The sequence below is a fragment of the Eretmochelys imbricata genome, chromosome 10 (genome assembly GCF_965152235.1).
Source record: "Eretmochelys imbricata isolate rEreImb1 chromosome 10, rEreImb1.hap1, whole genome shotgun sequence".
NCBI lineage: Eukaryota > Metazoa > Chordata > Testudines > Cheloniidae > Eretmochelys > Eretmochelys imbricata.
This window is the reverse complement of record NC_135581.1, coordinates 36,049,218-36,065,943: the sequence shown is the minus strand read 5'-3', so window position 1 is coordinate 36,065,943 and position 16,726 is coordinate 36,049,218. Positions and strand designations below refer to the sequence as shown.

The window sequence follows — 16,726 nt, the reverse complement described above, 5'->3', positions numbered from 1 at the left end:
CCAGGCCCTGCCCCCACTCCACTCCTTACCCCAAAACCCCCTCCCCTGAGCCTGCTGCACCCTTGCTCCTCCCCTCTCCATCCCAGAGCCTCCTGTACACTGTGAAACAGCTGATTGCAGCAGGCAGGAAGGAGTGGGAGGTGCTGATCGCCAGGTTGCCAGAGGGCGGAGGTGCTGGGGGTGGGGTCAGGGATAGGCTGATGAGGGCTGCTGATCTATCACTCTGGCTCTTTGGCAATGTACATTGGTAAATTCTGGCTCCTTCTCAGGCTCAGGTTGGCCACCCATGTTCTACATGCTTCCTATTCCAGGACGAAGCCCTCGGTTTACCACAAACCTTTGTGGCCAGAGATGTGGAGTGTCTAGACTAGTGCATTCACATGTGTTAACTCGAGTTAAATGTCAACTCAGTTAATTTGACATTAAAACTCCAGTGTAGGCAAACTTCTGAGGCAGAGGCTTTGGACTCAGGCGCATTCTCCCTGCTGTATGGGCTACATGCCGCACCTCTAGTTCTATGCAAAAGTGTTGTTGCATCTAGGGTTTGAGTGATTGACAGCTAAGTGGCCTTAACCATTATAGATGTGGTGTGCTTGGCTGTCATGCTTGGAGCTGCTGTAGTGTTATACTATAAACTGTCCAGTATTTACATTAAAACCAAACGAGGTGACTTTGCAGATGTGCTGTCAGATTCCAGTGCTGCTGAATAGCCCCACAGCTGGGCATGCTCTGTGCTGGTCAGATTCCCACTATTCTTGATGCCCTGCTGTAATCTGCGGCTATTCCACTTTGTGCTGTGAACCTGTCAGATCTCATCATCTAATCAGACTCCGTGCTTTGATGTATAGTGGCCTCCAGGGAATTGCTGAGGAGCTGCAAGAAGTGGTGTTGGAGGTGCTCCTTCCCCCTGTGTCAGAGCTGACCTGCTTATAAAGACCTCTTTTTGCTGGAGGAGGAGAATTAACCTTATTATGCTCTGACTTAATGCCAGCTCCGCTTGCCCCATTCGTCTCCTTTTTCCATTTGAATGCATTATTGTTCTTCACTCCCAGCCCTAAGCTATTGGGTAATGCTGCTGTCCTTCACCCCAGTGGTACTAAATCACCAAGCACCCCTTTCCATCCTTGCAAGAATGCAGTGTCATAATTTGATGTCTGTGGAGTGCCCAGAGATGGCCAGGAGAGCCATGTATTTCCTGTTTGTTTCTTGCATGCAATTGCCCTTACCTCTAGGAAGGGTTATCTGAGCACAAGAGGTGCAGAGGGTGGGGAATGACGTGTCATGAGTTGAGTACTTCTGCATCCATCAGGACTTTATATCAAAACCTTGCTAGGATTCATAGAATCATAGAATATCAGGGTTGGAAGGGACCTCAGGAGGTCATCTAGTCCAACCCCCTGCTGAAAGCAGGACCAATCCCCAATTAAATCATCCCAGCCAGGGCTTTGTCAAGCCTGACCTTAAAAACTTCTAAGGAAGGAGATTCTACCACCTCCCTAGGTAACGCATTCCAGTGTTTCACCACCCTCCTAGTGAAAAAGTTTTTCCTAATATCCAACCAAAACCTCCCCCACTGCAACTTGAGACCTTGTCCTGTCCTCTTCTACCACTGAGAATAGTCTAGAACCATCCTCTTTGGAACTACCTCTCAGGTAGTTGAAAGCAGCTATCAAATCCCCCCTCATTCTTCTCTTCTGCAGCCTAAACAATCCCAGTTCCCTCAGCCTCTCCTCATAAGTCATGTGTTCCAGACCCCTAATCATTTTTGTTGCCCTTCGCTGGACTCTCTCCAATTTATCCACATCCTTCTTGTAGTGCGGGGCCCAAAACTGAACACAGTACTCCAGATGAGGCCTCACCAATGTCGAATAGAGGGGAACGATCACGTCCCTCGATCTGCTGGCTATGCCCCTACTTATACATCCCAAAATGCCATTGGCCTTCTTGGCAACAAGGGCAGACTGTTGACTCATATCCAGCTTCTCGTCCACTGTCACCTCTAGGTCCTTTTCTACAGAACTGCTGCCTAGCCATTCGGTCCCTAGTCTGTAGCGGTGCATTGGATTCTTCCGTCCTGAGTGCAGGACCCTGCACTTATCCTTGTTGAACCTCATTCAAACTGGCTTGTTCCGCTATTAACTCCCCAGGCCTTTTTGGTTTGTTCACCCTGTGCTTCGTGCCACAAAACCCAGATGACAAGATCTTGGAGGCCGGGATTGTCTCTTCCCTTTGCCTGTTCAGCATCTAGCACAATTGGGTCTTGGCTTGATTGGGGTCCCTCTGCCAATGCAATGCAAATAATGGTCATCACTTTTGCCTTTGGCTATGACTACAGTGAAATGCAGTGGACTCACTATGTGTGGTACTGGCATATGTGAGCAGTAATTTCCCTCCCAGTGCTAAACTGATCCCCTGCCTCCCAATCTAACTGGTTTTCCCTCATTTCTCCTGCAGAAGCGACAGATTTTGGTAACGGTCATAGAAATGTGCTTGCCGTTGCTGTTTGCCGCAATCCTCATTGCGCTCCGCAACAGAGTGCATTCGATCAGCCACCCCAATGCCACCATCTACCCCAGCCAGTCCGTGGACGAGCTGCCATGGTTTTTCCATCACCGGAAGCTCAACCCCTGGGAGCTAGCTTACATCCCCTCCAACAGCACTGCTGTGAAGAGCATCGCGGAGGCAGTGGAAAAGGCGTTGCACATCAATATCAAAGGTTAGAATGGACTGAGGGTTCCTGGAGGGGAGGGAGGTCTTTTAAGTGTAGAAACTGGTGTGTACATATGTGTGGGCACGCATTTCGTATGGCCTTATGCAGAAAAGCATTTAAGCACGTTCGCTTTGCTGAAGAGAGATGGGATTATCCTAAATGCTTTTAAAGCTAAGCATGTGCGTAAGTGCTTTGCTGAATTGGGATCTGTGATGAGGCTGTTTTAAGTGTCCTGGATGCAGCTTCAGAAGGGAATGGAAATTGCTCTCAGTTAAACATTTCTAGTGTCCAGAGTTCAAAATCCGGTGCAGGCATCAGGTGACAGTGATGTGGCTGGCTTCATCTTAAGAGCTGAGCCTTCTGCTATTGTAATTAAAGTAGTCACTTAAAAACCAGGCTTCTGTCTGCTAGTTTTTCTAATCTCCTTGTGTTAGTCTCTCTCAGGTACTACTTTGACAAGAGGTGAAAACTTCCAATCTCCTTTATGCTGCTTGTTTATTTTGTGCATTTGACAGCTCTTTGTCTAGTCAGTTTCTCTGGTTTCCCCCTATGATAGGGAGAACCAGCTGAAAAACGTTTTCTGTTGGAAAATGCTGATTCAGCTAAATGGAAATGTTTTGCGGGAACATTTCACTTTTGTCAAAATTTTCAATGGAAAATTATGGAACTGCTTCATTTTCACTCCTGTGTTCTGTTGTGACATCTTCTGACCTTATCAGAATATTTTGTTGTCATTTTCAGTGTTTCTGAAATATTTTGGAAGTTTCATTTTGTGGAACATTTTCTTTTCATTCCAATTTGGCAAACAAGTGAATGTTGGAATTTCCCACGGAATGGAAATTCCCTTTTCCATCAGCTCTAATGATCTGTATCTCCCTGTAGTTTGCATGGGTCTTTCACTCAGCACTGGAGAGAAAAACCTTTAAAAATAGGGAAATGGGGTTTTTGCAACCATAGGAATTGTCAGGGAGATTCAAGACTGGATCCCGAAATTGCTTTTTAACTCCCTTTTCATATTGTTTAGGCTTCCAAGTTTGCAGCATCCCTTTAACAACATAAACTCGATGGGATCAGTACCAGACCTTCCACCTTAGCCAACATTTGATTTGTTCTGGTCTTGAGTTAGTTTAATGCCAGTAAAAGGTGCCAGATTCCACCCAGGCGAGTGAAGTTCTCTGGATAGCTACACACTAGCTACAGCTTGCCAGCAGCAATGCAAAGTTCCTCACTCCCTACCCTGGCTGAGCCTTGTTGGAGGGAGCCCTTCTAGCCCTAGAAGAGCTGTCCCAGACCAGAATCACATTGTCATGTGATGGGTTTGGTGAGCCTGCTCTGGGGAGGGTCCTGACATTGTTGGCCACAAAAGGAGGGGCGGAGTTGGTAGAACCGTTGGTAGACCTTGCCTAAGAAGAGTCTGAGTCTGGCTGGGCCTTCTTGTGCATGAACCAAACTCTCCCGTTGTTTTTTTTTTAAGTATTGGGGGGCAGGGTGAGCTTCCTTTCTTGTGACAGGAGGAGAACATAACCCCTAGGTACCAGGAGCTGGCACTTCTGGCATGGGTGGGGATGGAGCATCATACTGGGAGCTGCCTTCAAGTGGGAGACGGAGCCAATGTCTCTGACCAAAGCAGAGCTCTGAAATCGTCCCACTACCCACCATGCTCCCAGTGCAGCCTGTTAGGACTGAAACTCAAAAGCCCTTGGCTCGGAAACATCCCAGTGCGCTCCCTCACAGCCGCGGAGCCCACCCCCATCATAGGCAGCTCATTGCGTGGATTTCCCTCCTCTGCAGCTCAAGGGTTCCCTTCGGAGAGGGAGTTTGAGGACTACGTGAAGTTTGATAACCGCTCGGGTAATGTGCTGGCCGCCCTCGTTTTCAAACACTGCTTCAATCAGAGCAAGGACCCCTTGCCGCTGCAGGTAAGTGAATCTGCAGGCCAGGCCCTTTCAGAAGTGAGCATCCTCCCCCGTCACAAAGGCCGGCGCTCCTCGGAGCTGTGTGGTGACCCCCACGGCCGCCGCAATGTGACATGAGAGAGAGGGTGTCCTGGTTACAATGTTATGGTGCACCGAGCGGCTCACGCTTCCATGTTGGGCTAGCTCCAGGAGCCATGAGCACTTCCTAGTGCCACGGTGGCAGAGGAGAGTACCGAGGTTACCATAGTGATGGGGGCCATCAAAGTACCCAGATACCTATATGAAAGACAGCACCTCCCCGGCACTGCGCCCCCCAGTGCTAAATGCAGAATGGGGGGACTGGTATCCTTTCACCTGTCCAGGCCAGAGACAGCAGGCCTGTAGTGATGCTTTTGGAGGAAGACTGCCTCACAATGGTCTTTTGGGGTGCTCCGAGCTGCACCTCCCTTTTCTCCTCACTGGTGCGCTCTGTCGTACTCTGATTCTCTGTTGCATCCTCCACAATCCCCTAATTTTTTTCTGACTCCAGTGCCCTTCTCGTTCTGTTGCCTTCTAGGTTAATTATCAGCTGCGCTTCAAATACAGCCCTCGGAATGCCCCCCGGAACGAGCAGACAGGCTTGAACCCCAACCTCGACCGTGACTGGCACACCAGCTACCTGTTCCCACTTTTCCAGTTACCGGGCCCCAGAGAAGCCAAGTTCCCTGATGGAGGGACTCCAGGTGAGCAGCATCTCTCTGGGGTTCACAGATTCCAAGGCCAGAAGGGACCATTGTGATCATCTAGGCTGACCTCATGCACAGCACGGGCCAGAGACTTGCCCCGGAACAATTTCCAGAGCAGAGCTTTTAGAAAAACATCCCATCTTCATTTAAAAACTGTCAGTGCTGGAGAATCCACCACAACCCTTGGTAAATTGCTCCAATGGTTAATTACCCTCATTGTTAACAATTTAGAGCTTATTTCCTGTCTGAATTTGTCTAGCTTCAACTTCCAGCCATTGAATCATGTAATAGCTTTTTCTGTTAGACTGAAGCACGTATTATCAAATATTTATTCCCCATGCAGGCACTTAGAGACTGTGATCAAGTCACCCCTTAACCTTCTCTTTGTTAAGCTAAATAGACTCAAGGGCTCTATCTATCACTATAAGACAGGTTTTCTAATCCTTTAATCGTTCTCATGGCTCTTCTCTGACCCCTCTCCAATTTATTAAAATCCTTCTGGAACTGTGGGCCCCAGAACTGGACCCAGGATTCCAGCAGTGGTTGCACCAGCGCCATATACAGAGGTCAAATAACCTCTCTGCTCCTACTGGAAATTCCCCTGTTTATGGATCCCAGGATGGCATTAGCCCGTTTCTCCACAGCGTCGCACTGGGCGCTGATGTTCCGCTGATTATCCATCATGACCCCCAAATCTTTTTCAGAGTCCCTGCTTCCAGGGATAGTTCCCCGTCCTGTACATGTGGCCTACGTTCATTGTTCCTGTATGTACACACTCACATTTAATCCTATTAAAATGCACATTGTTTGTTTGAGCCCAGTTTACCAAGTGATCCAGATTGCTGGACCCCACTAGAGAAACACTTGTTTGATTCCCCATTTACAGTTACATTTTGAGGCCTGCCAGCCAGCCAGTCTTCAGTCCATATAAGTGTGCCATGTTCATTTTATATCTGTCTAGTTTTTAATCAAAATGTCACACAGTAATAAGTCAAATGCCTTACAGAAGTCTATTACATCAAACTACTGCCACCTTTATCAACCAAACTTGTAATCTCCAAAAAAAAGTCAAGTTAATTTGACAGGAACTGTTTTTTTTATTCATGCATATTAATTGGCACTAATTACATTATCCTCCTTTAATTCTTTATTAATCAGGTCTTGTATCTTTCACTCCATTATCTTTCCTCGGATTGATGTCAGACTGACAGGCCCATAGTTAGCTGGGTTGTCCCGTTTATCCTTTTTAAGTACTGGCATAATAGCTTTTTTGCAATCTTCTGGAACTTTCTCTGTGTTCCAAGACTAAGATCTTGTCTGCACTGGCAATTAACGGAGCTGCAGCTTTCTCACTCAGAGCTTTGGCCCCTAGGCGAGATACTGGAAAGCCTTTACTTTTCGCTACCCTTGTGGTTTTGGCTGCGAGAGGCAGCATGGAAATCAGAGAGGAGCAAATAAAGCCAAGCTTGGGATACTGAACTTGCCCGAAGATGGGAGCTGGGCTGAATTGCTGCACACGTTGCAATTTGGTTCTGGGCAGAGGCACGGCTCCCCCAAGTTCCATTGGGAAAGCGTGGACCGTTATTGTGCGGACCGCCAGAAGAGTTGCTGACCTCCCCACTTCGTCAGTTGTGGAGTTAAACCACTGAAACAGCACGGAGAGACTATCACAGTGATGATGGACAAAGCTGTGATTCTCTTTCAACATACATCATACTAGGGAGGGGCACATACCTGTGTAGGTACAAGACATGGCAGGTACAGTGGTGTAGCAAGAGGGAAACAGAAATGGAACGAGCACAGTGAAGCCATTGTGCCGAGCAGCACAGCACATCTGGTCACCCCCTTTGCCTCAGAAATCACCTGTGTATATCAGAGGCCCAAATCTCCTCCTACCAGGTCTGAGCCAGGGGATAAAACTTACAGCCCCTTTTTACAGAGAATAAGGGAATGTCTGCATCCAGCTGCTTGTCTGCCAGTGCATGATGATCGCTGACGGCACATTTGCCAGGTGGTTCCAGTTTACTAGAGCAGAGGTACTGAAAAGGCATGAGGTATTTGAGGCTAGTTGGGTTATTTTAGAGAGGACAGTCTCCCTGGCTTGCAGACTATTGAACCACAAAGTATAAAACAAAACATCTACTAAAGTTAGACATTTTTAAATCAGCAGGCCCAGGTAACTTGCATCCAAGAGTTTTAAAAGAGCTGGCCAAGAAGCTCACTGGACCATTTATGTTGATGTTCAGTAAGGGCTAGTTTACGCTGGCAACACTAAAGCGCTGCCACAGTAGCGCTTTAATGTGCCATGTGTGGTCGTGGTGCAGTGCTGGGAGAGTTCAGTATCCCCAGCTTGGCTACATTTGCTCCTCTCTGATTTCCATGCTGCCTCTTGCAGCTAAAACCACAAGGATAGCGAAAAGTAAATGCTTTCCAGTATCTCACCTGGGGGCCAACTCTCTGGGCTGTGCAGAGGCACGTCAAGAGCTGTAATGAAATGCTGTTAGCTGGAGCTGCATGAAAGCTAATTTTCGGAGCAGTCCTTCTCCCCCTGAAATCACTAGCCAGGCTGAGTCGGGGCACTCTCCTTCCTTCCGCAAGGCCGTGGCTTCTGTCCCTGCAAGTGGGGCAGAGAATGTGGGTGTAGTTCCCTACAGAGCCCATCAGTGCCATTTCTTAAAGGCTCTGTGTGTGTGTGTGTTCACTTGGTTTTGCACTGATAACTCTTCAGCAAACTAATGGTTTGTATGTTACTTTGACGCTGGGAAGAGGGCACTGTGAGCTCCACAGCACGGAGTGGCTGTATGTCCACTGACACATTATGCTTCATAAGGAGGCAGCGTTCTCCAGACAGGGTTCCAATTAGCATCAATTAGTCCCTCTACCAGCCAGTTTCACCTCAGTCACCCTTTTGTTTCCATTGGGCAACGGCAGAAACGGCATGGGGTTTATCTCTACCTCTTTGCTGTCCTTCGTCCTGCAGAGCCTGTCTAAGATGCTCACATGTTTCCCATCACTGCAGTAGCTGAGCGGCTGGCAATCTTTAATGTATTTTTCCTGTGAGGCAGGACAGTGCTATTATCCCCATTTTGTACAGATGGGGAATGGAGGCCTGGAGAGGTTTAGTGGTGGTCAGGGTCATGCAGGGTGAGGAATCAAACCTGGGTCTCCTGAGTCTCCGACTAGTGCCCTGAGGTCAACAGAAAACCTTTAAGATCGAAAGAAGTAAAAACTCAGCTGGGGATGTGGACTCTGGGGTGGGGCTGGGGATGAGGAATTTGGGGAATAGGAGGGTGCTTTGGGCTGGGACCGAGGGGTTCGGAGGGCGGGAGGGGGATCAGGGCTGGGGCAGGGGATTGGGGCGCGGGAAGGGGTGCAGGCTGTGACTGGGGGTGTGGGCTTTGGGGTGGGCTGGGGATGAGGGGTTTGGGGTGCAGGAGGATGCTCCGGGCTTGGAGCGAGGGGTTCCAAGGGTGGGAGGAGGATCAGGGCAGGGGATTGGGGCATGGGGGAAGGTTCCGTGTGGAGCGGCCCCCAACCCTGCTTCCCAGCTGGAGCACTGGAGTGGGGCAGTGCCACGGCTTCCGGGAGCTGCACCCGACCCTGCTCCCTGGCTGGAGCACCGGAGCGGGGCCATGCGGCTGCTTCCACAAGCCGTGTGGAGCGGCCCCCTACCCTGCTCCCCGGCTGGAGAGCCAGAGCAGGGCAAGCCCCGCTCCCCAGCGGGAGCTCAAGGGCTGGCTTAAACGGCTGGCTGGCCACCCCTCCGGTGCTCCAGCCGTAGTTTGCCCACCCCTGGTTTAGAGTGTAAGCTCTTTGGGGCAGGTTGTGTGTTTGTACAGCACCTAGCACCGTCAGGTCCAGTTCCATGTCTGGGCCCCCAGTCATTATGCTAATACAAATAACACAGTGCGCACCCATTTGCCGGCAGGAAGCATTCACCTATTGGGGCAGCCGGCTGCCCCATTCTTGCAGTGCCTCTCACTCGTCGCCCTGTGCTTCCTCACAGGTTACATCCGGGAAGGGTTCCTGGCCGTGCAGCATGCTGTGGACAGAGCCATCATGCAATACCATGCCAACACCTCTACCACCCGCCTGCTGGAGGGGGTCACTGTGACCGTTCGGCGCTTCCCCTACCCCCCATACGTCAATGACCTCTTCCTACTGGCCATCCAGAACCAGCTGCCCCTGCTGCTCATGCTGAGCTTCACTTATACCTCGCTCAACATCGTCCGTGCCGTTGTGCACGAGAAGGAGAAAAAGTTGAAGGTAAACGCCAGGCAGATGGCCAGGGCACTGTTGGCTTCCTGGCAGGCTGAGCTGCTGCTGCGGCAGTGACACTGTGCGCTGTTGCCAGAGCGTTCGAGTCTGGGGGAGATCAGCACCGTGGCTTCCAAGACGGAATGGCGCTTGGGTGGTCACCTGCTGTTCCCGTACGGTGGGAGGGGAGCGTATTGGGAAGGTGAGCCGGCAAGGTCGCTCTGCTCTGCTGGCCAGCTTGCCCCAGCAGCCTGGCCCTGCACCTTGGAGGAGGCTGCTTGTGTCTGTGCCCCTGGTAGCCAGCTGTGAGGAGAACACAAGGGGAAATGATGCTGTCCTGGGCTGTGGAGGGAGACCTGAGCACTCCACATGGGCTGGAGTCTGGTGGAACAAGGGAGAGGAGAGGGATGGGGAAGCGAGGGAGTGGGTGGAAAATGGTGTGCAAAAGGAGACGTCAAAAAATAGCCCTGGAGGAAAAACAACTAATGGCAAGAGCCTTGCTTAGCTTCATGCAGTGCAATCTCATCGGAAGGATTAAAAAGCCTGTGATCAGTTTGGGCTCGGTCTCTAAGCACAGGCACAGATAACTCTGCATTAACTGCTTTGCTTACCCATGCCAGATACGTTCTAAAGGTTTTAAGCTGCTGAATTGTAAACAAAATCCCACTCTTGCTAGGAAAGCGGGTTTGTGGAGGGCTAGTGAATTCCAAGGAGGAAGGTAGCTGATCCTGCTGCAGGAATTCAGCTCTGCCGCCTTACCGTGCATCTTTGTCTGTTTGGCGAGGCTCTTAGATCTGGTGGCAGTGGCAGGCGGGTTGCTGTCTTGCGTCTGAGTCTGATGCCTAAAGTGTGGTTCTGGAGGAGATAGAAACAGTTGTGAGTTCTGGTGGCTTGGGGGCATAGTGAGGTTTGTTGCGGGGGGGAGTTCTTTAAGCGTCTGGGCACGATGCATTGTTTCATATCAAGAGACTGGTGTCTAGGCAACCATGAGCTCAGATAACTCAGTCACTAGAGCATCAGATTGTTACTCTGAGGGTCCAGGGTTCAGTTCCTCTTTGGTTGGTGAGATTTTTCTTGGGTTGTGCAGGAGGTCAGACCAGATAATTGTATGGTCCCTTCTGGCCTTATCCTCTATTCAAATGGGTTTGGGTCTCCACCCAGTGCTCCAGGGGAACCTTGCTCTTCTTGCCACCCTAGCGTGACCCCTGTGTCATCCAGAGTCACTGGTGGTGGTTGTTCAGAGACAGGCTAGGATTTAAAATAGAACTGCACATGGGTGACAGCTGCATGGTGCTTGTCCACATTGGGCCTGGTTCTAGCACATGGTGCCCGGTTCTCATCAGCCGCCTCTTTCTGTCCCACTATGGAAAATCCGATCGTGGTGCTCTCAGCAGGCAGCTGTCTGCCTGCCTGCCTGCCAGCGGCTGGCTGCCACGGCACAGGGTAATGCGCAGCTTGTGTTGGCCTCCCACAGGAGTACATGCGAATGATGGGCCTCAGTAACTGGCTGCACTGGAGCGCCTGGTTCCTCATGTTCTTCCTCTTCCTCCTGGTGTCCATCTTCTTCGTCACGGTGCTTTTCTGTGTCAAGGTGAGTGTCCTGGCTCAGGCTTCCAAGGTATACATCAGAACCACCCTGGGGATGGCGGTGGGGGAGCTGGTGGCTTTCTTGCATGGACAGACATCTTCAGGTGGCTTTAGATTGCAGGGGGAGGGCGCTGTCCTAGGCCCTTAGACTCAAAGATGCTGCTGAATTATATTTCCCCACCGCTCTCCACTCCTTCGATCCAGGCAGCTTTTCTCTTCACTATCCCAAACAAGGGGGAAAGGGGCAGCTGTGGGGTAAGACTTCAAAGTCAATATTGCTGGTAAGGGGGGTGCCTGCCCCTTCTCGGAACGGGGAAGTTCATTTTGCTACTTCAGGCTGGGCCTTTGCTGCATTCGATTTTGTAAATGTTTGAATCCCGCTCTGCAGATACCATAGCTTGCTTTTCATACAGCCTGTGATATGCCACAGGGTATCATTGAGGCCAACAGCTTCGCAGGATTCAGAAAGGGATGGGACGTTCATATGGTTAGCAGGAACATCTGATTATTAAAGGATTAAATCACGCAGGGTTTTTGAAGTGATCTAAACCCTCCTGCTTCAGGTTGTATGCAGCCTTAACCAATGGGAGGGAACTTCCCTCATGGGCAGGCTATCCCAGAACTGCTGGGGAAGGGTTTCCTGTGCCTTCCGCTGGAGCAGCTGGTCCTGGCCGGTCAGAAACATGGGTGCTGTACTGGAGGGACCACGGGTCTGATCCAGTCTGGCCATTCCAGTGGTTAGCCTACAGGAGTCCTTGAAGTGTTGGGGGCATAAAGGCCACTCTTCGTTAGAGCCTGGTCTACACTAGGATAATCACAGCTTATAACTCACGCTCAGTGCAGTGGTACAGACTGTAGGGTAGAAAGCTCTTTTTGGTATCTTTAACACAGTTTCTTTATCTCTCTTGACCACTGAGCCCATTCTGTGCCTCCATCTGCACCATGAGGATTGCAGGTCCCAGTTCCCAGGCAAGATGTGTCCATGTGGGTAACAGTTCTCATGACCTGGATTTTGTTTGTAGGTAAGCCAGCAGGGGGCGGTACTCACCAACAGTGACCCAACCCTGGTGTTCACCTTCCTGGTGGTCTTCTCCATCTCCTCCATCTCCTTCAGCTTCATGGTCAGCACCTTCTTCTCCAGAGGTGAGCCCATACTGTTAACCTTTCATGCTCTTTGTCAGAGAGGCTGCTTTGGCTCTGGAACATGGACACCCATATAGAAATGGCACCGTATCCTCTCCCCGTGTGGATCCTAGCTGCCGACTTTACTAAGATCTTCCCATTAGCCCAGCAGAGCCAGACCAGCTCTGGGAGAGTCACCTAGAGTCTGATCTGCCTTGAGAATGATCAACAGAATGATATACCAAGTGGCAATCGGTTAAACCTCGGAAGATGCGGGGAGCTGAATAGGTGTCACTAAGGGGTTTTGTCCTGCGGAACCTTTATTACCAGTGGGGATGTGTGCGAAGGAAAGAGCCCAGCTTGACTCTCAGATCCTATGGACCTTGCAGAGCCAAGTTGTTACTTATAAACAGAGCAGATTTGCTATAGGAGCCACTGAGAGCCAATAAATACAGAGCCCCACAGCTCCATCTTTGCAGTTTCTCTTCACCATGTGGTGGAAGGGGCAGGGGCTGGACTAGTTTCGACAGCACTCATGAGCACTGGTTGTTCTTTGGGGCTAAATATCACAGTGTTGGGCTAGCTCCTCTGAATGCCCCTCGCTGTGTGGGCACTTTGTGGGGAAACAAGGGGTGACTTGCCCCTCTTCCTCAGCAAAGGGCTGTTGGTTGCTTGTGAGTGGGCAGGGGATTTGACTAGAATTCCTGGCTTTTTCCTGGTATCCTCCCGAATGGAACTTGGGTGGCCCCTGGCTAGTGACTAAAGGAATGAAATCCCGCGTCTAACCTAGTGCCTCCAGCCTTGGAAGGCAGCAAGCTTTATTTGTGTAGGACTGTTGTGGCCCGTGCTTTACAGAGAGTTTGATGCCCTACCAGGGGAGCCATCTGAAGGTTTGATTGTTGTGGGACCTTTGCGCAGTTGTCCATTTGGCACTGGGCATTAAGCACGAGCACGCTGGGGACAGAGGGATGAGCAGTGTGCCATAAAACCAGCAGAGCAGGTGCATTCCTCCAGGCCAATAACTGCAATGGAAATACCTGTTGGTCTCACTTGTCCATTGTTTGGTCTCCTAATGGCTCTTATTCCTGTTGTATAGGGAACAATCCAAGTGGGAAGGTGACCTCTAGCCAGGCTAGAGAAGCTGTTGCTCTGGATTTTTGTGCTGGGTGAAGAATTCAGGCAAATATTCCATCAGCCCCTCTAGCAGTTTTCCACAGGAGACCCAGGGAGCAGTTTGTTCTGAAACAACCCAGTAGGAGAAGCTCTTCCCTATGGGATCTGTGTCAGTGTCGTGGCTTGTAAACATCCCTCTTTCGAATGGGAAGGGTCTGTGTGTTGAATTGCTGATGCTCCTCCCACCTGGTAAGGGCAGGACTCATCTGGTGGAGGAAGGGTTTGGTTTCTTCTGTCTCCTGGTGTGACTTACAAAACCAAGCCTGCTCTCCTCCACAGATGTGCACTGAGCAGTGGCTTCAGTTTGGGAGGCTGCAGGTGTCCTTGGCTGCCGTACTCTGTATGGTAGGATGCTGGGAAGGGCTCCAAAGCATGTTCTCATTACTGGTAGGCTGTGCAGGGGGCGTGCAGTCACTTGGGCTGTCTGGTTTGATGCTCAGTAAGGGCTGTCAATGCACATCCCCTTTCACCACTATTATTAAAAGCTGTGGTGCACGGGAAGCTTATATGTCAAACCTTTCCAAACTGGGCCAGCACATGCCGTAAGATCTCCCAGAGCCTGCTGAAACGGCATGGTGCAGCCCGATATTCACGATCTGGAGGATGGTGTGGATTGCACCCTCAGCAAGTTTGCAGATGACACTAAGCTGGGAGGAGTGGTAGATACGCTGGAGCGGAGGGATAGGGTCCAGAGTGACCTAGACAAATTAGAGGATTGGGCCAAAAGAAATCTGATGAGGTTCAACAAGAACAATGCAGAGTCTGCACTTAGGATGGAAGAATCCCATGTACCGCTACAGGCTGGGGACCAACTGGCTAAGCAGCAGTTCTGCAGAAAAGGGTCTGGGGATTACAGTGGATGAGAAGCTGGATATGAGTCAACAGTGTGCCCTTGTTGTCAAGATGGCCAACTGCCTATTGGGCTGCATTAGTAGGAGCATTGCCAGCAGATCAAGGGAAGTGATTATTCCCCTCTATTCGGCACTGGTGAGGCCACATCTGGACTATTGCGTCCAGTTTTGGTCCCCCCACTACAGAACGGATGTGGACAAATTGGAGAGAGTCCAGCAGAGGGCAATGAAAATGATTAGGGGCCTGGGGCACATGACTTACGAGGAGAGGCCTGGGCGTGTTTAGTCTGCAAAAGAGAAGAGTGAGGGGGGATTTGATAGCAGCCTTCAACTACCTGAAGGGGGTTGCAAAGGGGATGGAGCTTGGCTGTTCTCAGTGTTGAGAGATGACCGAACAAGGAGCAATGGTCTCAAGTTGCAGTGGGGGAGGTCTAGGTTGGATATTAGGAAACACTATTTCACTAGGAGGGTGGTGAAGCACTGGAATGGGTTACCTAGAGAGGTGGTGGAATCTCCATCCTTACAGATTTTTAAGGCCCGGCTTGACATAGCCCTGACTGGGATGATTTAGTTGGGGTTGGTCCTGCTTTGAGCAGGGGGTTGGACTAGATGCCCTCGAGGTTTCTTCCAATCCTAATCTTCTATGATAGTTAGTGCAGGGAAGTTGGAAGAGACACTCCTCTAGTCCCAACTCAGCCTCTGACCTACTGTGTGGCCTGGGCCCATCATTCAATCGCTGTGTGCCGGTTTCCCCATCGTCGTCATGGAGATAACACCCGCCTTTGCCAAGTACTTAAATCTACTTGGATGGAAGCTCTAGAGAAGTGTGCAGTGTCAGTATCCATTTGTGTTTGTCACCACACTGTTGAACATTTGTTTTCTTTTTTCCCCCCCTTCTCTGCACTTGCAGCAAATGTGGCAGCTGCCGCTGGGGGTTTCCTGTACTTTTTCTCCTATATCCCCTACTTCTTTATCTCGCCTCGCTACGACCTGATGTCCCACAGTCAGAAACTGTCATCCTGCCTCATCTCCAATGTTGCCATGGCCATGGGGGCACAGCTGATAGGCATGTTTGAAGGAAAAGGTGAGTGATTTTCTCTCTCTCACTGCTGTAGTAATGTGCAGGCCCAGCTGGGGAAGCCAAGCACCCGGAAGTCAGCCTGGAGACGTGCCCTGAGCTCTAGAGTTCCAGGACTGGAGATGTTAAGCACTCTGATGCCAGACTGAAAAGTCAGGCTCTAATCTGGCCTCCTTTTTTGAACCGTGAGACTTGACTCTGATCCTGTACCATTGAAGGAGTCTTGCCATTGGCATAAGTGAGAGCAGGAGTCAGTTCTTGGCTTGCTAATCCAAAGGAGGGGATCTGTCAATGCACACACTTACTGGCTTCGAGGTTCTGGATAACTGATACCTCTCTGAAGGAGCTGCCTTCAGTTTGTTGGAAGCACCTCATGTCCAAACTGGATCTGGCCAGCAAAGCTAGGATTCTTCTGTGGTTTTGCTTTTGTTAATTACAAAGTTAATACTACTCTGCGGAATGTAATTTCTGACGTTAATTGCATCCAGATCATCTTTCCCCTGCTAATTTCCATGTTAATAAGCAGTCTGTCTCTTTGCGAATTGATGACACTAAGCGGGAGATTGAGACATGGGTAGTATTTTTAGGGGAGAAGACACAAATCACTCTCCTTGGTACAGTGTCAGAAGGTGCAAAAGAGGGTGGATGGTTTGTGATCAAGGGCCCCATTTGGGAATCAGGAGATCCGAGTTCAGCTCCTGTCACTTTCCCTATCTGTGCCTCAGTTCCCCATCTGTAACATGGGGATTGACTGTACATTTGTACCTGGCAAGGGTGCCATGGGCTATAATTTCTAATGTATGAGAGGTGCTTAGACACTACAGTGGAGGCCATGTGGGAGCCCAGATGGGAAATGGTGCAGACTGACGTGAAGATTACACTAACCCAAGCGGTATTTGGCAGGGATGCTGTTCAAAGCACTCCTAAGGGGACACAAGGGGTTTTACAAGCGTGTTAGGCAGACCCAATGGTACATGTCTTCAGTGTGGACACGGCACTGAGGCTGGGTGGACTGATCTACACTAGCACTGAATGTTTTCTTTGCCAGCTCGGGGGTCCTGTTCTAGAATAATGTTTTTAGCAATGATTTGATTCCTAGTGCAGGTGGAGTTTTTGAAGCCATACTCGGGGGTGGGAATAGAACAAGGCTGCTGAGAAAAAGGTTATGTAGTAACTTGGGTATTTAGCCAACACATTTTTGCAGATCTTTGTAAATTAAATCCAGACAATAAGTTACAGGCATGTGCTAAACATATTTATCGTGTCTTGCTTTCAGATGTGTTTTCTATCTCCCTGCCTGCCACAAA

The 16,726-nt window shown here is 50.1% G+C and overlaps 1 protein-coding gene across 4 annotated transcripts in view; it reads left to right on the top strand.

The window, feature by feature from the left end:
- The window catches only part of ABCA3 (ATP binding cassette subfamily A member 3), an 85,395-nt gene that overhangs the window by 29,077 nt on the left and 39,592 nt on the right, over positions 1-16,726 (top strand). For all 4 annotated transcript variants that reach the window (XM_077828251.1, XM_077828247.1, XM_077828248.1 and 1 more), the window contains 7 exons: positions 2,455-2,716; positions 4,502-4,629; positions 5,183-5,348; positions 9,358-9,617; positions 11,083-11,199; positions 12,218-12,338; positions 15,252-15,425. In XM_077828251.1, the coding sequence (XP_077684377.1) occupies positions 2,455-2,716; positions 4,502-4,629; positions 5,183-5,348; positions 9,358-9,617; positions 11,083-11,199; positions 12,218-12,338; positions 15,252-15,425 (1,228 nt within the window). The remainder of the gene's footprint in view (positions 1-2,454; positions 2,717-4,501; positions 4,630-5,182; positions 5,349-9,357; positions 9,618-11,082; positions 11,200-12,217; positions 12,339-15,251; positions 15,426-16,726) is intronic.